This window comes from Bombina bombina, chromosome 5 (genome assembly GCF_027579735.1).
Source record: "Bombina bombina isolate aBomBom1 chromosome 5, aBomBom1.pri, whole genome shotgun sequence".
NCBI classification, from domain to species: Eukaryota; Metazoa; Chordata; class Amphibia; order Anura; family Bombinatoridae; genus Bombina; species Bombina bombina.
Genome location: NC_069503.1, coordinates 605,483,881 through 605,507,506, shown reverse-complemented (window position 1 = coordinate 605,507,506; position 23,626 = coordinate 605,483,881). Strand labels below are relative to the sequence as shown.

The window sequence follows — 23,626 nt, the reverse complement described above, 5'->3', positions numbered from 1 at the left end:
AAGTTTTGAAGACCCCTGAGCTCTGTAGAGATGAACCGGATCATGCAGGGAATACGAGTTGCTGACTGAAATATTTGATGCATAGAAAAAGCACCAAAAAACGGCCCCTCCCCCTCACACACAGCAGTGAGGGAGAACAGAAACTGTCAGAAAACAGATTAAGCAACTGCCAAGTGGAAAAATAGTGCCCAAACATTTATTCACTCAGTACCTCAGCAAATGAAAACGATTTTACATTCCAGCAAAAACGTTAAACATAATCTCTAGTTATTAAACAGCTTTATGTATTTCTTACAGTGTAATTCTAGTGAAGTACCATTCCCCAGAATACTGAAGTGTAAAGTATACATACATGACATTATATCGGTATGGCAGGATTTTCTCATCAATTCCATTGTCAGAAAATAAAAACTGCTACATACCTCTATGCAGATTCATCTGCCCGCTGTCCCCTGATCTGAAGTTTACCTCTCCTCAGATGGCCGAGAAACAGCAATATGATCTTAACTACTCCGGCTAAAATCATAACAAAAACTCTGGTAGATTCTTCTTCAAACTCTGCCAGAGAGATAATAACACACTCCGGTGCTATTTTAAAATAACAAACTTTTGATTGAAGATATAAAACTAAGTATAATCACCATAGTCCTCTCACACATCCTATCTAGTCGTTGGGTGCAAGAGAATGACTGGGAGTGACGTAGAGGGGAGGAGCTATATGCAGCTCTGCTGGGTGAATCCTCTTGCACTTCCTGTTGGGGAGGAGTAATATCCCAGAAGTAATGATGACCCGTGGACTGATCACACTTAACAGAAGAAAACACATTTTTATAAGAGTATGTATCTCTATTAATAAGCCTGATACCAGTCGCTATCACTGCATTTAAGGCTTTACTTACATTACTTCGGTATCAGCAGTATATTTTTAGTCAATTCCATTCCTAGAAAAATATTTTACTGCACGTACCTTATCTGCAGGAAAACCTGCACGCCATTCCCCCTCTGAAGTACCTCACTCCTCAGAATGTGTGAGAACAGCAAATGGATCTCAGTTACGTCTGCTAAGATCATAGAAAAACGCAGGCAGATTCTTCTTCCAAATACTGCCTGAGAAAAACAGCACACTCCGGTGCCATTTAAAAATAAACTTTTGATTGAAGAATAAACTAAGTATAAAATCACCACAGACTCTCACGACCTCCTATCTATGTTGAGGCTTGCAAGAGAATGACTGAATATGGCAGTTAGGGGAGGAGCTATATAGCAGCTTTGCTGTGGTTGGACTCTTGCAACTTCCTGTTGGGAAGGAGAATATATTCCATAAGTAATGGATGATCCGTGGACTGGATACACTTAACAAGAGAAATACATTTGCCAGAAAAGAAATACTGCTTTTGTGAAATTCAGAGAAAGTGTTATTGCATTGTCTATTTATTATGGACTTGTTAATTATGCAATTCTACTGTATTTAGTGGTCCTGTAAACACCGTTAATTTTTGGCAAAATTCTGGCAGATTGAACAAACAGATATTTACCCCACTTGGTTTCACCAGACCAGATGGGCTTCATACCGGTTACAGTAGCAAGGGATAATACCCTTTGTATAGTTCAGCTTGCCTAATAAGTTTGAGTCCACAATATTCCTCTCGTCCTAGTCTCATCTGATGCCGAAAATAAACAGGATACTATCAGACCCATTTATGATCAAGAACAGAACCTAGCAGGGCTGTCCCCTTTCCTCCACTCCTATTCGCTTTGACAATAGAAATACTGGGATACCTAGGAATATATATCTTTCCGCCGACCCAAACCATCTATACGAATATTACTATAGACCTTACTAGCTAGAGTAATAAGCTCCTTCCTTGGTTTGGGCAAATAGGGGTGGTGAAAATAAACATTTTGCTTTAGATGCTATATATAATGCAAACTTTGCCACTACCTCAACCTCATTCATATATTTTCAGATTACAGTCAACATTAAAAATGTTATTATGGCAGAAAATCAAACCAAGAATTCAGAAGCAGACTGTTTAGGGAGGTGGATTAGGTGCCCCTAACTTGCATCAATATAGACTGGCCATCCTATTGAGGATAATTGAATGTAGTCATAATTCCAAATAAAGCTTAGGTGCACCTTGATGGAGACATTTTATGCCAAAGTAATGTTGGAAAATTGGCGTGAATTTCTCCTAAGAATAGTCCCAAGATAATTGAGGACTTAACTTTGTCGAGTTTTTTTTTTAGCACTCATATCTACGTGTGTTTCCCCCAATGACACCCTACAATCACAATCAAGACATCCCCATTGCTACCTGGCAAACAGAAAATGCCCAAAGGCGGCACATACGTGAATGTATACTACAGGGACTTACATGTGAGGGTAAACTAAAACCTTTGAATTGGGGGAGCTGGATGTGGAGACTTTTTCATTGTGATTTACGTACACTCAGCTCTTTCACTTCGTTCAGCACAAATTCTTATCTCAATGGTACTTTAGACCTGCCAGGATTAAACAGATCTACAAGCATACACATGTGTCCTGATGGAGAGGCTTCAATCCTTAATGTATGCCAGACTTGCCCTAAGTTGCAGTCCTTTTGGTCAGAAATAACAGACAATGTATCCTGATACATGCAATACTTTTCCACTACTTGCCTAAGATAAAGCCAAACAATCCCTTTAAATTATGCTCAATGGAGCAAACGCTCTCATTTCACAGATATGGAAATCTCCCAAGGTACCAAAGCAAAGGAAATGGACGATGCAGGTAGATTCCTTCCTAAGTTTGGAAAGATATCATTACATAAAATCTGGAATAGACACCCATGAAGCAATGCTAGAACTATGGTGATATAAGAGAATGATCTGTACTATTCATTTAACAAAATAAATAAATTAGTGACCAGGATATGTGGTTTCTCTCCCTCTATATTCTCTCTCTGCCATCAACAATATTGAGCAGAACAAAGTTTTCTTTTAGATCAGTTATTTGCATCAATTGAAGATTAAATCACATTAGTTATGGTTTATTTTTATGTCTTCAGGTTACGCTTAACTTTATTGGACTTTCTCATTTGAAATTAAAAGGTTGAGCTAGTCAGCAATACCTACCACAGTTGTTGCTTGCTATGGATGAGAGGCTATCATTCATGTTATATAGAAACAGTTTGGGGAAGCCAAGCAAAAGAGAATGTGCACATTCTACAGTGTCTCCAGCAACAGACTTTATTTCTTCAGCTTGGATGGTCTTTGTCATGTTATATTCCCTGTAACACGTGTCATTTATTCTGTGTTATTCAATACCGTGTAATGTCAAACCAAACAAAAATAAAAAATCACTGCGATAAGGGACAACCTTCAGGGGCTTAGAAACAGGCAATCTTAAAAGTTATAAAGTATATTAATATAACAATGTTGGTTATGCAAAGCTGAGGAATTGGAAGTAAAGGTGTTCTCTCTTTCTTTAAACAATAAAAAGACGAAGTTGTCTGTCCCTTCACATTCCTCCCACCACCTGCTTTATTTGGTGAAGTCAATCAAGACTTGTTACTAATGACAAGGCTTGCTGCTGTTATTTTGTTGGCAAGACTGTATCTCATCACCGCTGCAGAGAACAAATCGTGATAATAGTGGCTGGGTTAGGCTTGTGAAGTCTACAAATGTGCACTTCCAATCCTCAGAATAGGAAAATCCACAAATTTTCAGACTTAAAAAGGTGGGATTTTTTTATATTAGAAACTCAGTGTTTATGTGTATTTCAGATAAAACAGTAGCTATTACAGTAACGTGATGGTATAAATTTAAAAGATACAATATAAAAATTGTAGCAAGTGAGCCATGTATGGGTTTCTTCTGAGCACCTAAACTTTTTAGCCATATTCACAGACAAAAACATACTTTTACAATACAGACAAAATCTGACTTACCTATTGTTCAGTAGAATATTTGAACACTTGATGTCCCTGTGCAAAAAGTTCCGCTTATGACAGTAGTCCAAGCCTTCCATAAGCTGTCTCATGAAGGACTTAATATGATGTTCATTGAAGAGCACTAATCCAGATTCTAGTAGACCCATTAGGTCATGGTCCATATACTCAAAGACAAGGTAAAATGCTCCTGTAGGAAAAAGAATGCTGTTTTACTGCACAATCACCCCATGTATCTTTCACATTCTTTGTGTGTGTGCATAGAACATTTATAACAAAAAGGCTCTGTACAAGGCACTGAGAAAGGTAGATTTTTAAAAGCACCCATAACAGTATAAATAAGGTGCATATCAAGAAGTAGTAAACATAAAACTAGGTAATTACAATTAATTACAAGGAGACAAATATACTATGGGGCTGGAAAACATAAATTATGCTTACCAGATAATTTAATTTCCTTCTCTATAAGGTGAGTCCACGGCATCATTCCTTACTGTTGGGAAACATTGAACCTGGCCACCAGGAGGAGGCACACAACCCGCAGCCAAAGTCTTAAATCCCTCTCCCACTTCCCCCATCCCGCAGTCATTCTGCCGAGGAAACAAGGAACAGTAGGAGAAATATCAGGGTATAAATGGTGCCAGAAGAAAAACAATTTAGAAGGCCGCCCATCTGAGAACACGGGCGGGGGCCCGTGGACTCTCCTTATACAGAAGGAAATTAAATTATCTGGTAAGCATATTTTATGTTTTCCTTCTTAATATAAGGAGAGTCCACGGCATCATTCCTTACTATTGGGAAAACTATACCCAAGCTCTAGAGGACACTGAATGATAAAGGGAGGGACAAAAAAAAAAAAAAAAAAAAAAAAAAAAAAAAAAGAAGAAGAAGAGACGGACCCTAATCTGAGTGCACCACGGCCTGGAACACTTTTCTCCCGAAAGCTGCTTCAGCAGAAGCAAAAACATCAAACTTGTCAAATTTATAAAAATTATGTAAGGAGGGGGGCGGAGCTAGCCGGCGTCCAAGATGGTCGCTAGCAAGTAGAGCTCTGAAGTAGGGTCGGCCCAAAAACAGCCCTAACACCATAGAACCTGCGAGCTGGAAGCTAATAACTAGTGCGTCTGTCTCCCAACAGCCCAGGGATCACATGAAGTGAGGCGGAGAAGACCCGGTGTTATATTTAGCACCGCACACTACCGCGGCCTCCCGCGGCCTTCTGACGGCTACCCACATGGCCTACATCGAGCCTTAACAACACCCGCTACTGAGGTGCAACGCACACAAAAGCCTTCACACTGCTTACCGGAGGAGCAACTCTACACCTCACGACCAGCGCTCTCCATCTGACTAGCCACGCGGACACCATGCGAGGGGTGAGAACGTAAAGCAGACATGTTAGTCATAACACACACATCTTGGCTTCACCACAATAACTTCACATAGGGGTAACTACACCCCCAAACGGGCAAATCACGCCATATAGCCTATCTAACCTCCATCACCCACCAATTACCCCTGCACCCTATGTGGACCACTGCGCTGCATGACACAAAGATGGCGCCGATAATCACATCAGCACAGGAACTGCAGCCTCACTATACCTAGTGAAGAGGGAGATAATGCACACTTGCAGGCGCTCCATCTATCATTAAACTTGCTCCTAGCTACAACAACTGAACCATTATATCACAACAGAAGGGCCCCCTTCCCACTATGTCAGCCAGGAGGGCACCCAGAGCTGAAAACCCCAGTAAGAGCAGCGCAACCCCTACAGTTCATAATTTTTTCAAAGCAGTTGAAATGGCTGCTTCAGACCCAACTGAACATTCAGAAAATCTGCCTTCATTATCATCCACATCAGATACAGGCACAACAGAGACAATGCTCACTAAAGCAGACCTGCAATCTCTACCCTCCAAAGAGGATTTCAACAACTTTATTGCCCAAGTCAGCTCCATGTTAAAATCCAGCTTATCTGAAGTTAGAAAAGAGATAAGTGAAATTGGCAATAGAATAGCACAACTAGAAGAAGACTCAGAACACACAGATAGGCTGCTGGATGCTCAGTCACAACAGACATCCCACCATTCCACTCTAATAACACAACTACAGAACCAAGTGGAAGACTTGGATAATAGGGGGAGACGCCAGAACATTAGAATCCGGGGTGTCACTGAGAACATCAAAACCCCAGAGCTCCTCCCCTATTTACAGACCTTGTTTAATACACTTATGGATAACAAAGAAGAAATTGAGTATCCGCTCGACCGGTACCACAGAGCTTTGAGGCCAACTCCCAAAGATGCAGCCCCTCCAAGGGACATAATTATAAAATTCACAAGTTTCAGAGACAAAGAAGATATCCTCACTGCGGCGAGGAAGAAATCACCCATAGCACACAAGGGCTGTGCACTTCAATTTTTTGCCGATTTAAGTCAGCTCACACTAGCCAAGCGACGGGAGACCAGATACCTCACCTTACACCTCAGAGACCTTGGAATCCCCTACAGATGGGGCTTTCCATTTTGCCTCAAAGTGATCAAGGATAATACAACTGCAATCTACAGATCAACTGAGGACCTGGATGACTTCTGCTCATCATTAAAGATCTCGCAACCCAGTCTCCCATCGCTACAGGAAGCCCCCAAAGACCAGCGCCCATCAAGACCACACAGGCAAGAATGGACTCCTGTCCACCACGGGAAAAAGACCAAGCCCTCCAAGGGAATGCCCCCGAACCAAGGAGCAGTCACCTGACTGCAAGGACTACCTTGTGTTAAGTAACCTATATCTGTTGATTGCCATGTTACACATTGCCACAGTGCGGTGTGTTTTATATAGACATTATGCCACATCCTAAGCACCTACCTGTTGCTTTGTTACTGTTTTGTTTTATTATGCCCTTTTTTCTCCTTTTCTTTTCTTCTCTGCATAGTACTAATAGTTAATTGTGTTTATGCTTTATTATGCCACATGTGCTATGTATACAATAAACCAAGTATATGAGTGCTGCGCCATATGCGCCAAAAGTACGACGAAAGGTTAACCATCCTACAGAGAGTTTGCTCCCTGTGGCAGTGTTTATACCTCATAATTCCAGCCCCATATCCTGAGGCCGACCTGCTACCGCAAGTCGTAGCAGCTACTTATTCCCCCCATACTACTCCCCCCCTCCTTTTTTATTGTTTTTTCATTTCTATCCACCTACAAGTGTAGCATGAGATATGTTTATGCTTTTAGTTTAAGTTTTACACATGTTGCTTTGTTTTTGTTTACGTTTGCCTTTTACCATTTCAGATATGCCTTCTCTGAACCGCCTCAACCACCACTTATTTTCCCTCCCCCTTCTCCCTGGTCTGGTCGGACCCGCACGACTCACCCTGAAATTCAGCCCCGGGACCTGGATCCATCCGACATAAGGTACAATCCCCCTTGTGAACACACAGCACAGAACCAGTATGGCTCCCACCCTTCCCACCTCCCCCTCCCCACTATTAGCTTAGAATGACTCTCACAGCGACACAGTATTCCCCCCCCACCGGAACACACACCATCAAACTCATAACCCTTAACGCCAGGGGACTGAACTCACCCACAAAGAGGTCGGTCGCCCTCTCCTGTTTTAAAAGAGCTAAGGCAGATGTAGTCTTCATACAGGAGACGCACTTCCCGAAAGATAACTCACCTAAATTCTCAAATAGAGACTTCCCCACTGCATACTTTGCGTCCCATACCAGCAAGCGTGGAGGGGTAGGGATTATGTTCCATAGATCATTACCGTTTCAATTGTCACAAATAGAGGCAGACCCAGGGGGCAGATGGCTAATCCTTACTGGCCTTCTATACAATCGACCTATTACCCTGGCCAACATCTACACCCCAAACTCCAAACAGGCACAGTTTTTCAGAAAAGTCGCAAATAAGATACTCCAGGTTCAAAAGGGTTCTCTAGTCATGGCCGGGGATTTGAACGTAGCCCTTGACCCTTGCATTGACTGCTCCCTAGGCCGAGGCAGTGTACCCCTCAAAACCATCCAAGACATAACCACGACCACCCACAAACTTACCCTGATAGACATTTGGCGGGTGAAACATCCAGGCCAACGCGACTACACGTTTTTCTCTAACCCACACAGGTGCTACTCACGTATAGACTATATTTTCACTGACCAGATCACCTACAGCCTTGTGAGGGACGCCGACATAGAACCCATTAGTTGGACAGATCATGCCATGGTGTCAACCATATTAAACTGGTCAGATAGGCCCCTCTCCCCTTATGTGTGGAGACTCGATGAATCACTGCTAAAAAGACCTGAGCTGTCCACACGCTTGGCAGAGAAACTAAAAGAATATTTTGAACTAAACAATACACCAGATATAGCACCGCACACCCTATGGGAGGCCCACAAATGTGTAATTAGAGGCGAAATAATTAAACACAAAGCACAGCTGACTAAACAATACCGAGAATCATATAGGTCCGCGACACAGAGCATTCGTGACATAGAGCTACAGCACAAAATGTCCCCCCAAGATAGGCCCCTCCCTAGCTAAATCTCTCAAGGAACAAAAACTCAGCTCCTACATACACAGTCTAATCGACTCTGCCGGCCATCAAGCCCTTAGCAGCCACCAAATCGTGGACCAATTCAGGTCTTTCTACAACAACTTATACAACCTACCAAGCCCCTCACTCGCGGCCACCCCACAGGCGCGGGAACAGTACATTGGAGAAGCCGCCCTACCGGTACTCCCCCCAGAGCTATCAGAAACCCTGGAAGCCCCAATTACTACCTCAGAGGTACTCCTAGCAATAAAATCCCTTCCACTACGCAAGAGCCCTGGGCCCGATGGGTTCACCAACATATACTATAAACAGTTTAGACAGCTATTAGCCCCACACCTAACCTCCATGTTCGCTACAATAGATAAGCAGGTACCATGGCCCAAACACACCTTAGAAGCCCATATCATTGTTTTGCCAAAGGCGGACAGGGACCCCCAAAAAGTGGAAAATTATAGACCTATCTCGCTACTAAATTCTGACATCAAACTTTACGCAAAAATATTAGCGACACGATTGAACACAATCCTTCCCGAAATCATCCATGTAGACCAAACAGGGTTCATTCCCAGAAGGGAAGCACGAGACAATACCATCCGGGTACTCCACTTAATAGAACAGTCCAGCCGGTCTAACGCACCATCAATTGTAATATCAACCGACGCTGAAAAAGCCTTTGACCGGCTGGACTGGGAATTTCTCCATTCTTGTCTGTCCGCCTTTGGCATAGGAAGGGTAATGATCCAAAGAATTCTCAGCCTATACTCCCAACCCTCGGCACGGGTTAAGGCCAATGGTATTCTCTCTGACAGCTTCGAGATAAGAAATGGGACGAGGCAGGGATGCCCCTTGTCTCCACTCCTTTTCGCCATCTCAATGGAAGTCCTGGCCTCTCAGATCAGAAATAACCCCAACATTACAGGATTAGAGCTAGGTCCTAACACATATAAAGTAACACTCTACGCGGACGATGTCCTACTTCTACTCACCTACCCGAGTACCTCACTACCTCACCTATTAGGAGAGTTTGATAGATTTAGTGCCCATTCCAACTTCCTCATCAACGCTAGGAAATCTGAGATTTTAAATATAAACATTGAAAGGCAGCAGTTTGCAGCTTTGGCGAATTGTTGCCCCTACAAACTAAACTATGACAAAATTAAATACCTTGGTGTCTATCTTACCCCAAATAGTGGCAAATTGTTTAAACATAACTACATACCTATTATGCACAGACTCAAGAAAGAGCTAGACAACTGGCAAAACAAGCCACTTTCGTGGTGGGGCCGCATACAGGCGGTCAAGATGACAGCCCTCCCACGACTGCTTTACATAATGCAGGCGGTGCCAATACACCTACCAAACACATACCTCCACCAAATACAGTCAATGCTAAACTCATTCATCTGGGGCAGTATTAAACCACGCATTAGCAAAAAAGTAATTATGTCCCCACTGGGAGCAGGTGGATTGGGTGTACCCTCGATCCAGCAATATTATAAGGCAATAGTGATGCAGAGAGTTCTTGAATGGCATGACAACACAAATAGCAAAGCATGGGCATCTATCGACTCATTCCTTCTAACCTCACCTAACCTGGGCCCTTTAGCTTGGATCAGCCCCTCAGCCCGACCACCCCTCGCAAAGACATCCCAACTCTATGCCCACCTTTTCAAGACCTGGGACGTAATACGAGCCAAAGACAAGGGTATTTCTTCCCCTATCTCCCCGATGACACCAATATCACACAATGCCGAATTCCTGGGAGGCCTATTGGCGGAGAGGCATTGCCCAGGCGGTATGTCTAACACAACCCCATTTGCCAACCTAGTCTCTAACCACACTCTAAAAACGCGCTCACAAATGACAGACATAGCTGGGGGGAGCTTCTCCTCCTGGCTCAAATATGCCCAACTGACACACCTCCTGAAAATCTCACCCCACAAGGACAGTCTAACTAGAGAACCGACCCCATTTGAAAAGCTGTGCCTGTCAGGCTCCCCGCCCCGCAGCTCCCTTTCTATAGCAAAGAAAATGTTGGACAATACCCCTATGGCAATACCCCCCTCATACAAGCTCCACTGGCAGGCAGAACTAGGAAGAGAAATATCTGAAGAGCAATGGCTGGCGATTCTATATAGCACTTCCAAGTCCTCGTCCCTAGCTAGAATCTTAGAACTGAATCATAAGATCCTATTCCGTTGGTACCTCACACCCGAAAGAATCAAACAAATTTACCCAAGAGCAGGCGCCACTTGCTGGAGGGGGTGCGGGGCAGTGGGAACGATGGCCCATATATGGTGGTACTGCCCAGTGATCTCCCCTTTCTGGAGGAGAGTAGAGAGATTCCTTAAAGAGCTCATGGGTCCAACATTTAGCTTAACACCCCTCACTGCCCTCCTGAACCACAAATTTGGCAAGATCTGCAAGATCAGATGGAAACTCCTACAAATAACTATAAATAGTGCGAAGGCACTCATCTCCCGGAAATGGAAATCCTCAACTGCCCCCACGACCCAGGAATGGTTCCACCACATCTCGGAACTCTTGGAGGGGGAAGAGTATTCCTTCTTCAAGAATGGCAATCTAGCCTTCTTTCACGAAGTCCGGTTCTACTGGGAGTCTCTCTCCCATACCCTGAGAGAGACGTCACACTCTACCCCGCCCGGCACCCCGTAGAGAACAATGCCTCCGACCAGACCAACCCCCTCCCTCCGCCCCCCCTCCTCCCCCTCCCCTCCTCTCCTCTCCCCTCTCCCTCTCTTCCCCCCCCCCCCTCCCTTCCCCCCTCTTTTTACCTTTCCCCTCCCTCTTTCCCCTTCACTATACATTACTCTTATGTTACATAGGCAGGTAAGGCGATACTAAAGGACAGAAAGGCATTTGTTATTTGTTTATAACTGTTTACAATTGTTAATAACTGTTTACAGCCATGTACGTTGCAGCTGAAACGTACGGACTCACTTATTTTCCAATTGCGCTACTGTCTTAACAAACTGGGAACTTACCACAACTAAGAGGGCTGTCATTGGATCCCCCTCACTCAATATGCCCCAATTCAGGGACTACTTGGACTTTAAACCCCATGGACTCTTGCAAAGAGTGAGGCCACTGACACCCACCTACCAACTGTACAATTGTTTCTAGAATCTGCATTTTATTGTATCGCAATTATATTTCAATAAAAGTTTTATAAAAAAAAAAAAAAAAAAAAAAAAAAAAAAAAAAAAAAAATTATGTAAGGAGGACCAGGTAGCCTTACAAATCTGATCCATAGAGGCCTCGTTCTTAAAGGCCCAAGAGGAAGCCACTGCACTAGTAGAATGAGCCGTAATCCTCTGAGGAGGTTTATGTCCGGCTTTCTCATAAGCTAAGCGGATAACACTCCTTTACCAAAAAGACAAGGAAGTCTAAGAGACCTTCTGACCCTTACGCTTCCCGGAATAGACCACAAACAAGGCAAAAGTGTCTAAAATCCTTAGTAGCCTGAAGATAGAACTTCAAGGCCGCGAATCACGTCCAAATTATGAAGCAAACTTTCCTTCAAAGAAGGATAGGGACAGATGGAAGGAACCACAATCTCTTGATTAATGTTGCGGTCTGACACGACCTTAGGAAGAAAACCTAACTTAGTAAGTAGGAAAGCATTATTAGAATGGAACACCAGATAAGGAGGCTCACATTGCAAGGCACCAATCTCAGATACTCTGCGCACAGAAGCAATAGCCAGTAGAAAAAGAACCTTCCAGGACAACAATTTAATGTCAATTTCATGCATAGGCTCAGATGGAGCCCATTGCAAAACCTTAAGAACAAGATTTAGACTCCAAGGAAGAGCATTAGATCTAAAACACAGGCCTGATCCTAGTCAGAGACTTAAAGGACTGTACATCTGGAAGGTCAGCGAGCCTCTTGTGCAGTAAATCAGACAGGGACGAAATCTGTCCCCTCAGGGAACTGGCAGAAAGACCCTTCTCCATCCTGGAAACCTTAACTTTATGCCAGGAAAATCCAAGCTCTTCACACCAGAATAAGTAGGTTCTCCACACCTTATGATAGATGCGACGAGTAAACACTTTACGAGCTTGAATAAGTATCAATAACTCTCTTAGAAAAACCTCTCTTGGATAGGACTAAGCGTTCAATCTCCATGCAGTCTCAGAGAATCTAGATTTTGATTAACAAAAGGACCTTGTTCCAGCAGATCCCTGCAACAAGGTAACTTCCACAGAGGAGACGATGACATCCCCACCAGATCCGCGAACCACATCCTTTGCGGCCACAATGGAGCAATCAGTATCACTGCCTGCCCCTGCTTAGTGCGGGCTACTACACGAGGAAGGAGTGGTAACGGCAGGAAAGGGTAAATTAGACAACCTCCAAGGCACTGCTAATGCATCTATTAATCTGCCTGAGAATCCCTGGACCTCAACCCATAGTTGTTGCATATCTCCGCAAACACTTTGGGATGGAGAGACCATTCCCCCGGATGAAAGGATTGTCTGCTGAGAAAATCCACATCCCAGTTGTCCACACTGGGAATATGGATCGCTGACAGCGAACAGCTGTGGGCCTCCACCCACTCCAGAACCCAAGATATTTTCCTCATTGTTAAGGAGCTTCTCGTTCCACCCTGAAAGTTATATCGTCTGATTGGAATCTGAAACTGGGACGAATCCAGAAGGGGCCAAGTCCTCAGAGATTTGAAGATTGCCCGAAGTTCCAGAATGTTGATCGAGAGAGAGCATTCCTATTGAGTCCACAGGCCCTGTGCCTTCTTGGCACCCCAAAAAGCTCCCCATCCTGATAGACTTGCATCTGTAGTCACAATCTCCCAGGATTGTCTGAGAAAGGATGTTCCTTTGGGACAGATGATCTGGACAGAGTCACCAAGAGAGCGATTCTCTCGACCGGTTGTCCAGAGAAAAAGGTTGAGACAGATCCGAATGATCGCAGTTCCACTGCCTAAGCATGCACAGTTGCAATGGTCTGAAACGGAACCTGGCAAAGGAATGATGTCCATGCTAGACACCATGAGACCAATCACCTCCATACACTGAGCCACAGAGGGCTTTAAAGAGGTCCGAAAGGGCAAGACATGCCGAATCTAGCTTGCAATGTCTCTGGCCTGTTAAGAAACATAATTTATGCTTACCTGATAAATTACTCTCTCTTGTGATGTATCGAGTCCACGGATTCATCCATACTTGTGGGATATTCTCCTTCCCTACAGGAAGTGGCAAAGAGAGCACCCACAGCAGAGCTGTCTATATAGCTCCTCCCTTAACTCCACCCCCCAGTCATTCGACCGAAGGCTAGGAAGAAAAAGGAGAAACTATTAGGGTGCAGTGGTGACTGAAGTTATTTAAATAAAAATATACTGCCTGTCGTAAACAAACAGGGCGGGCCGTGAACTCGATACATTACAAGAGAAATAAATTTATCAGGTAAGCATAAATTATGTTTTCTCTTGTAAGATGTATCGAGTCCACGGATTCATCCATACTTGTGGGATACCAATACCAAAGCTTTAGGACACGGATGAAGGAAGGGACAAGACAGGTAACCTTAAACGGAAGGCACCACTGCTTGTAGAACCTTTCTCCCAAAAATAGCCTCCGAAGAAGCAAAAGTATCGAATTTGGAAAATTTGGAAAAAGTATGAAGCGAAGACCAAGTCGCCGCCTTACAAATCTGTTCAACAGAAGCCTCATTTTTAAAAGCCCATGTGGAAGCCACTGCTCTAGTAGAATGAGCAGTAATTCTTTCAGGAGGCTGCTGGCCAGCAGTCTCATAGGCCAAACAGATGATGCTTTTCAACCAAAAGGAAAGAGAGGTAGCCGTAGCCTTTTGACCTTTCCGTTTACCAGAATAAACAACAAACAATGAAGATGTTTGACGGAAATCTTTAGTTGCTTGTAAGTAGAACTTTAAAGCATGAACCACATCAAGATTGTGCAACAGACGTTCCTTCTTTGATGAAGGATTAGGACACAGTGAAGGAACAACAATCTCCTGATTGATATTCCTATTAGAAACAACCTTGGGAAAAAACCCAGGTTTGGTACACAAAACCACCTTATCTGCATGGAAAACAAAGTAAGGTGAATCACACTGTAAAGCAGATAACTCAGAAACTCTTCGAGCAGAAGAGATAGCTACTAAAAACAAAACTTTCCAAGATAGAAGCTTAATATCTATGGAATGCATAGGTTCAAACGGAACCCCTTGAAGAACTTTAATTACTAAGTTTAGGCTCCATGGCGGAGCAACAGGTTTAAAAACAGGCTTGATCCTAACCAAGGCCTGACTAAAGGCTTGAACGTCTGGGACATCTGCCAGACGTTTGTGTAAAAGAATAGACAAAGCCGATATTTGTCCTTTTAAAGGAACTAGCTGATAATCCCTTCTCCAATCCTTCTTGGAGAAAGGACAATATTCTAGGAATCCTAATCTTACTCCATGAGTAACCCTTGCATTCACACCAATAAAAATATTTGCACCAAATCTTATGATAGATCTTCCTGGTGACAGGCTTTCTAGCTTGAATCAGGGTATCAATGACCGACTCAGAGAAACCACGCTTTGATAGAATCAGGCGTTCAATCTCCAAGCAGTCAGACGCAGAGATATTAGATTTGGATGCGTGAATGGACCTTGGATTAGAAGGTCCTGCAGAGTCCACGGTGGAACCGATGACATGTCCACTAGGTCTGCATACCAAGCCCTGCGTGGCCACCCAGGTGCTATCAGAATCACAGAAGCTCTCTCCTGCTTGATTCTGGCAACCAGACATGGGAGGAGAGGAAACGGTGGAAATACATAGGCCAGATTGAAGGACCAGGGCACTGCTAGAGCATCTATCAGTACCGCCTGGGGATCTCGGGACCTGGACCCGTAACAAGGAAGTTTGGCATTCTGACGGGACGCCATCAAATCCAATTCTGGTGTGCCCCATAGCTGAGTCAGCTGGGCAAAAACCTCCGGATGGAGCTCCCACTCCCACGGATGAAAAGTCTGACGACTTAGGAAATCCGCCTCCCAGTTCTCTACTCCTGGGATATGGATTGCCGAGAGATGGCAAGAGTGATCCTCCTCCCATCGGATTATTTTGGTTACCTCCATCATCGCTAGAGAACTCCGCGTTCCTCCTTGATGATTGATATAAGCTACAGTCGTGATGTTGTCCGACTAAAATCTGATGAATTTGGCCGCAGCAAGCTGGGGCCACGCCTGAAGCGCATTGAAGATCGCTCTCAGTTCTAGAATGTTTATCGGGAGGAGAGTTTCCTCCTGAGACCATAAGCCCTGTGCTTACAGGGAGTTCCAGACTGCACCCCAGCCTAACAGGCTGGCATCTGTCGTTACTATGAGCCACTCTGGGCTGCGGAAACACATTCCCTGAGACAGGTGGTCCTGAGACAACCACCAAAGAGAATCTCTGGTCTCTTGGTCCAGATGCAGTTGAGGAGATAAATCTGCATAATCCCCATTCCACTGTTTGAGCATGCATAGTTGCAGTGGTCTGAGGTGTAGGCAGACAAAAGGGACTATGTCCATTGCCGCTACCATGAGTCAGATTACCTCCATGCACTGAGCCACTGACGGCCGAGGAATGGAATGAAGAGCTCGGCAAGTGGTTAAGAGTTTTGATTTTCTGACCTCCTTCAGAAATATTTTCATTTCTACCGAGTCTATCAGAGTCCCTAGGAAGGAAGCTCTTGTGAGAGGGAAGAGAGAACTCTTTATGTTCACCTTCCACCCGTGAGATCTCAGAAAAGCCAACGCGATGTCCGTGTGAGACTTGGCTAGTTGGAAAGTCGACGCTTGAATTAATATGTCGTCTAGATAAGGCGCCACTGCTATGCCCCGCGGCCTTAGAACCGCCAAAAGGGACTCTAGCACCTTTGTGAAAAGTCTGGGAGCCGTGGCTATCTCGAAGGGAAGGGCCACAAACTGGTAATGCCTGTTCAGAAAGGCGAATCTGAGGAATTGATGAGAATCTCTGTGAATAGGGATGTGTAGATACGCATCCTTTATGTCCACGGTAGTCATATATTGACCCTCCTGGATCAGAGGTAGAATAGTCCTAATAGTCTCCATCTTGAATGATGGTACTCTGAGGAACTTGTTTAGAATTTTGAGATCCAAGATTGGTCTGAAAGTTCCCTCTTTTTAGGGAACCACAAACAGGTTTGAGCAAAACCCTAGCCCTTTTTCCGCTTTTGGAACTGGGCAGATCACTCCCATGGTATGTAGGTCTTCTACACGGCGTAAGAACGCCTCTCTCTTTGTCTGGTTTGCAGACAATTGAGAAATGTGAAACCTCCCCCTTGGGGGAAGAGTCTTTGAAGTCCAGAAGATATCCCTGGGACACAATTTTTAAAGCCCAGGAATTGTGGACATCTCTTGCCCAAGCCTGAGCGAAGAGAGAGAGTCTGCCCCCTACTAGATCCGGTCCCGGATCGGGGGCTACCACTTCATGCTGTCTTAGAGGCAGCTGCAGGCTTTTTGGCCTGTTTGCCCTTGTTCCAAGCCTGGTTAGGTCTCCAGACTGACTTGGATTGGGCAAAATTCCCCTCTTGCTTTGCAGCAGGGGAAGCTGAAGCGGGACCACCCTTGAAATTCTGAAAGGAACGAAAATTATTTTGTTTGGTCCTCAATTTATTTGTCTTATCCTGAGGGAGAGCATGGCCTTTCCCTCCAGTGATGTCTGAAATAATCTCTTTCAGTTCAGGCCTGAATAGGGTCTTTCCTTTGAAAGGGATGTTCAAAAGTTTAGATTTTGATGATACATCAGCAGACCAGGACTTAAGCCATAACGCCCTGCGTGCTAAAATGGCAAAACCTGAATTCTTTGCCGCTAACTTAGCCAGTTGGAAAGCGGCATCTGTAACGAAAGAATTAGCCAACTTAAGAGCCTTAACTCTATCCATAATATCCTCTAATGGAGTCTCCATCTGAAGAGCCTCTTCTAGAGCCTCGAACCAGAAAGCAGCTGCAGTAGTTACAGGAACAATGCACGCAATAGGTTGGAGAAGAAAACCTTGAACAAAAATTTTCTTCAGGAAACCCTCTAATTTTTTATCTATAGGATCTTTGAAAGCACAACTGTCTTTGATAGGTATAGTTGTACATTTAGATAGAGTAGAAATAGCTCCCTCCACCTTAGGAACCGTCTGCCACGAGTCCCGCATGGTGTCAGATATGAGAAACATTTTCTTAAAAACAGGAGGGGGAGCAAACGGAATACCTGGTCTATCCCACTCCTTAGTAACAATATTCACAATCCTCTTAGGGACTGGAAAAACATCAGTGTAAACAGGAACCCCTAAGTATTTGTCCATTTTACACAATTTCTCTGGAACCACTATGGGGTCACAATCATCTAGAGTCGCTAATACCTCCCTGAGCAGTAAGCGGAGGTGTTCAAGCTTAAATTTAAAGGCCGTCATGTCCGAATCTGTCTGAGGGAGCGTCTTTCCTGAATCAAATTTCTCCCTCAGATAACAGATCCCTTACCCCTACTTCAGAACATTGTGAGGGTATATCAGATAAGGCTATTAAAGCGTCAGACTGCTCAGCTTTACTTGTACTGGTTGTGACACTTGGGGAGAGCTAGATGTCAAAAACTCATTTCCTTCTGTCTGAGAATCATCTATTGCTATATTTTTCATTGCTAAAATATGCTCTTTATAATTTATAGACATATCAGTGCAAGTGGGACACATTCTAAGAGGGGGTTCCACAATGGCTTCTAAACACATTAAACAAGGATTTTCCTTAGTGTTAGATATGTTAAACAGGCTAGTAATGAAACAAGCAAGCTTGGAAAACACTTTATTCAAAGTAAATAATACTTAGAAAAAACGGTACTGTGCCTTTAAGAGAAAAAAAGCTGCACAAACTCTGCAAACAGAGAACAATTAAAATCTAAAGCGCCAGTACAGGCAAAATATACCCAAGAAAAAGAGAGCATGCAATTTAGTGTTTATATAAAAAATAATTTATTCTTCAACAAATGTCACAAAAAGAACCTAAAAATAAAATGCCTCCAAAATAAGACAAGCAGCCTTTGTCAAGCTTGACAAAGGCTGCTTGTCTTATTTTGGAGGCATTTTCTTCTAAAAGGTGACATCAGACAAAGAAGACAGCTCACTCCATTCTAAGAGCTGAACTTAAAAGGATCACTTAAACAGGTACCTGTAGTTTCTAGTGGATCCATTAGAGCACTAAAAAACACTGTGCTACATTAAAGGAATCACGGATACCAGTAAATCACTCATATTCATCTGCACCTTTGTGGACATTTTACTGATATGCTGACTTAGCCATATTTAAACGGAAGCTATTTGGTTTATGCACTTAGCGCACATACTCTTAGATTATCAGTAGATAATTTGATGATAGATATTGTGTTACAAATTGCTTGATATTCTGATACATACAGTTCTAGTTGCTTACATTAGTAACCTACAATATATGTGTAATTTTCCTTGTGTAAATGCTTTTATAGATTACTCACATTTTAATAGAGATTGGCCAATCACATATTTTATTGTCTGAATTCTTGTATAAGGTTTAATTTATACCTAGGAGATTTTCATCTCATGTGATACATATTTTTATTTTTAGGTTCTTTTTGTGACATTTGTTGAAGAATAAATTATTTTTTATATAAACACTAAATTGCATACTCTCTTTTTCTTGGGTATATTTTGCCTGTACTGGCACTTTAGATTTTAATTGTTCTCTGTTGTCCTTTCCCCTGGGGATTTAGGAGAAATATCCCCTTAAATCTTAAAGCATATATACCCTAACCTTTGCGCAGTCTGTATAACCTTTTGTAGATTACCACAAACTCTGCAAAACAGTGTAAAAAAGCAGTAAACTCAAAAAAATTTTTACAGTAGCATCATAAAGCCTTAGTAACTTTGCACAGCTATGCAAATAAACTATTAACCCCTTAATGTAAAAACCGGATTGACAAAACTTCAAAAACCGGTAAAAACGTTCAGCACCTTGCCACAGCTCTGCTGTGGCGCCTACCTGCCCTTTATGAACGATTTGTGGGGGGAAAAAACTTCTTTACAGCCCTCAAAGACAGCAGGACCCTCTGGAGAAGCAGTTGGATGTCTCTGAGGAAAAGAAACTGCGCAACTGAGGCACGAAAATAGGCCCCTCTCACCTCACTCAATGTCATGGGGCCTAAAAGAAATACAACAGAGTGTTTCCTAAACTAGCCATGCGGGTTAATAACCCTTAAAACAAGCCACAAAGAACCCTTAAAGTCCCTCAAAAAAACGTTATTGCAATAATAATAAAAACGTTTTTCTTTATCAGTGTCACCAGTAACTAATGAGCCCTTTGTGCAAGCTGGGATTCTTACTAAGTCTCTGAATACAGCTCACCCTTCCCTCATGGGGATATTGTCAGCCTTTTCTAGAAAAAAATTAGACTGAACATATCTCAAAGCAGTTTAGCCTGCAAACTGTTCCCCCAACTGAAGTTTTCCTGTACTCCTCAGTCCTTGTGAGAACAGCAGTGGATTTTAGTTACAAAGTGCTAAAATCATCATCCTACCTGCAGAAATCTTCATCTCTTTTCTGCCAGAGAGTAAATAGTACACACCGGTACCATTTAAAATAACAAACTTTTGCTTGAGAAAATAAAAACTAACATTTTTGTCAACACACTCACTTTACCCTTCCTAGCAGTTAGAGTAGGAGAAGAGAATGACTGGGGGGTGGAGCTATATAGACAGCTCTGCTGTGGGTGCTCTCTTTGCCACTTCCTGTAGGGAAAGAGAATATCCCACAAGTATGGATGAATCCGTGTACTCGATACATCTTACAAGAGAAATATCCTCATGGATATGGAGTCTATTATAGTACCCAGGAATTCCACCCTGGTGCTTGGTATAAGCGAACTCTTTTCTAGATTTATCTTCCATCCGTGAGATCGAAGAAGAGAGAGAAGAGATTCCGAATGGTCTTCCGCCAGACAAAAAGATGGTGCTTGTACCAGAATATCATCAAAGTTGGGAGCTACTGCTATACCCCGGGTTCTGGCAACGGCTAGAAGAGCCCCTAGAACCTTTGTAAAAATTCTCGGAGCAGTAGCTAGACCGAACGGAAGTGCAATGAACTAGAGTCTGGGACCGAGAATCATTTTTTAAAAGGAAGACAAAGGGGAAAAGGAAGATCCAATTTTGTCCCATTCGTTCTTAATAATGTTTGCCATCTTTACAGGCACAGGAAAAGTTAAAGGTACTACCCTGTCCTCGTAAACTGTCTAATTTAGGAATCAAAGGTTCATCAGGCAGCTTGGCCTCTGGAACCTCTAATGTAGACAGGACTTCATTTAGAAGAAAACGTAAGTGTTCAATCCTAATGCTAAAAGGCTGGTTCCTCCACAGCAGGAGGCTTAGAGGCACAGACTCCGTCCCAGAAAGTTCATTCTCTGAAGCCTCAGAGTGCAACTCATTCTTGGATAAAAGACAGAGCAGTAAAATCCAATAAATCATGATGACCCCGGGGCAGGAGTTACGTTTAACCTTTCACTTGCCTTTAGCAGGACGAGGTAACGCAACTGCGAGGTAAAATCTGCCGGTAAAAGGACCCCTCCAGATGGAGGATCAAGCGTGCTATGGGAAGCTGCGTGTGTAAGAGGAGATGAATGTTGGGTATGCACCTCACAGGACGGCGAGTCCTCAGAGGTGCACGGCTCAGTGGTACTAAAAGGGTTAACCTTCTTTGACCGAATAATGTTGTCAAGGCATGTGGAACATAACTCAGAGGGTGGGCATACCAAAGCCTCAACAGGTATTACTATTTGAAACAGAGGGAGTACCCTCTGATATATCAGAATCCTCCATAGCTTAAGCTAATAATAGCAGGACACAGAAAATAAACGATCTTTATTTCTTAAAAAACGGCACCTTTATACTTCCAATGGCTGGGGCACTCACCACCTCCTAGACCCAGACAATACAGAGAAATAGCGTCTTCTCCGACAGTCAGCTCGGTCAAGAAAGAGGAAATGAGAGGGAGACCACTCCCGGTCACATTGTGCGCAAGGCAGGACCGCCCCTGCTTTGAGAAAGCAGCACACAAAGCGAAAGTAAAAACCTGTGCGTTCCAGCCACATAAACAGCCTATGAGCCCATAAAAATCTCACACAACGCAGCATAACATCAAAGCATCACATTTGATTAATCCCCACTATTCAATAATCCCCCTCAGGAGATATTAACCCATGATTCTATTAAGTAAAAAGGAGCCACACTGTGACCCTGTCTTCAAGCATTTTCAAAAATATTAAAAAATTGAAACGATCTTACCAGAATCCATGCTATGGAACAGAAACACAGCCTCTCAAGTGTGAGTCTTGTAGCATCGCTCCTGACATGGACTTGAGTGAGAAAACAAGCAGGCAGTGAAACTCGGCTTAGGAGCTGTTAGCAGGCAGTCTGGATGGGTTCATAGAAAGACTCTTCCTGCATCTCCAGACTCAAACTTTCGTCAATGCTCTCACTGAGAAGACTACTTAAAACTCCAGTCCCATATTGAAGGACAGATACCCTTCCTAAGGAACTACTCCGAAATCTTCTGACACTTCCCTGCCATCCTCCTGTGACGAAAGGCAAAGAATGACTGGGAAATGGGGGAAGTGGGAGGAGGTATTTAAAGAGACAGTCAACACCATAATTTTTGTTGTTTAAAAAGATAGATAATCCCTTAATTACCAATTCCCCAGTTTTGCATAACCAACAGTTATAATTATACACGTTTTACTTCTGTAATTACCTTGTATCCAAGCCTCAGCAGACTGCCCCCTTATTTCAGTTCCTTTGACAGACTTGCATTTTAGCCGATCAGAGCTGTCTCCATGGTAAATTCACGGTCATGAGGTCAATGTTATCTATATGAAACACGTGAACTAATGCCCTCTAGTGGTGAAAAACTAACAAAATGCATTTAGATTAGAGGCGGCCTTCAAGGTATAAGAAATTAGCATATGAACCTCCTAGGTTTAGCGTTCAACTAAGAATACCAAGAGAAAAAAAGCAAAATTGGTGATAAAAGTAAATTGGAAGTTGTTTAAAATTGCATGCCCTATTTGAAACATGAAAGGTTTTTTTTGGATTTGACTGTCCCTTTAAGCCTTTGGCTGGGGTGTCTTTGCCTCCTCCTGGTGGCCAGGTTCAGTATATCTTAACAGTAAGGAATGATGCTGTGGCCTCTCTTTATATTAAGGAGGAAAAGAAAGTTAATCTTTTTTTAAAAAACAAAAAAACACGAAAAACATCACATTTTATACACAGTTATTTATACAAAATGTTAGAATGGACAAGCTTCAATGCTCAAAGCGACATTAACACATTTTTAAAATCAAGTCATGAGAACTATCCACAAGGTTATAATGCAGGATTACTTTAAAATAAAGATGTACAAGTTCTCAAAAAATGTTCAGAGTGAACACACTCCAAATCTGCAAGCATTATAATAGTCTTTTCAGACAAAAAGGTAAAATCTATTTTAAACACATCTACTCCATGAGAGAAGGGTGATCAGTATCTTCTGAAAGAATGTACTACGTGGAAATCGCTGCGAGAGGTAAGGAGATCAATTTCTGCAAGCACTACTTTTCTAACAACCGAAGGAAAACTTGTGTGGCAAGTTGCCTCCTCGTCTAAAGGAATAGTAAAGTTAAAATAAACTGTCATAATTCAGAGTTTGTTGAAGAGAATACCCAGGTAAGCTAGGGAGCAGCAATGCACAACTGAGAATTAGCTGGAAATTGATGGCTGTACATATATGCCTCTTGACATTGGTTCACCCGATATATGTTTAGCTAGCTCCCAGTAATGCATTGCTGCTTCTGAGTCTACCTAGGTTTACTCTTCAACAAAGCATACATTTAAAAGTTGTGTAAGATTGCACGTTCTATCTGAATCATGAAAGTTGCCAATTTTGACACATATCCAATATTTCCAGATTGTCGCAGACCTGTGGCGACAGACTGAATGAAATGTATCTAGAAGGTAATCTTATATTGTAGAAGAAACAAAGCAAAAGGTCTGTTTCTTGCCCCAAAAGGCAACTATTGGCACCGGGACTAGAAC

General features: G+C 43.0%; 1 protein-coding gene across 1 annotated transcript in view; it reads right to left on the bottom strand.

Annotated features, from left to right (window-relative positions):
* CDK13 (cyclin dependent kinase 13) overlaps nucleotides 1–23,626 on the bottom strand; it is a 215,078-nt gene that overhangs the window by 121,623 nt on the left and 69,829 nt on the right. The window contains exon 6 of the mRNA XM_053714566.1: nucleotides 3,930–4,119. Coding sequence (XP_053570541.1) covers nucleotides 3,930–4,119 — 190 coding nt within the window. The remainder of the gene's footprint in view (nucleotides 1–3,929; nucleotides 4,120–23,626) is intronic.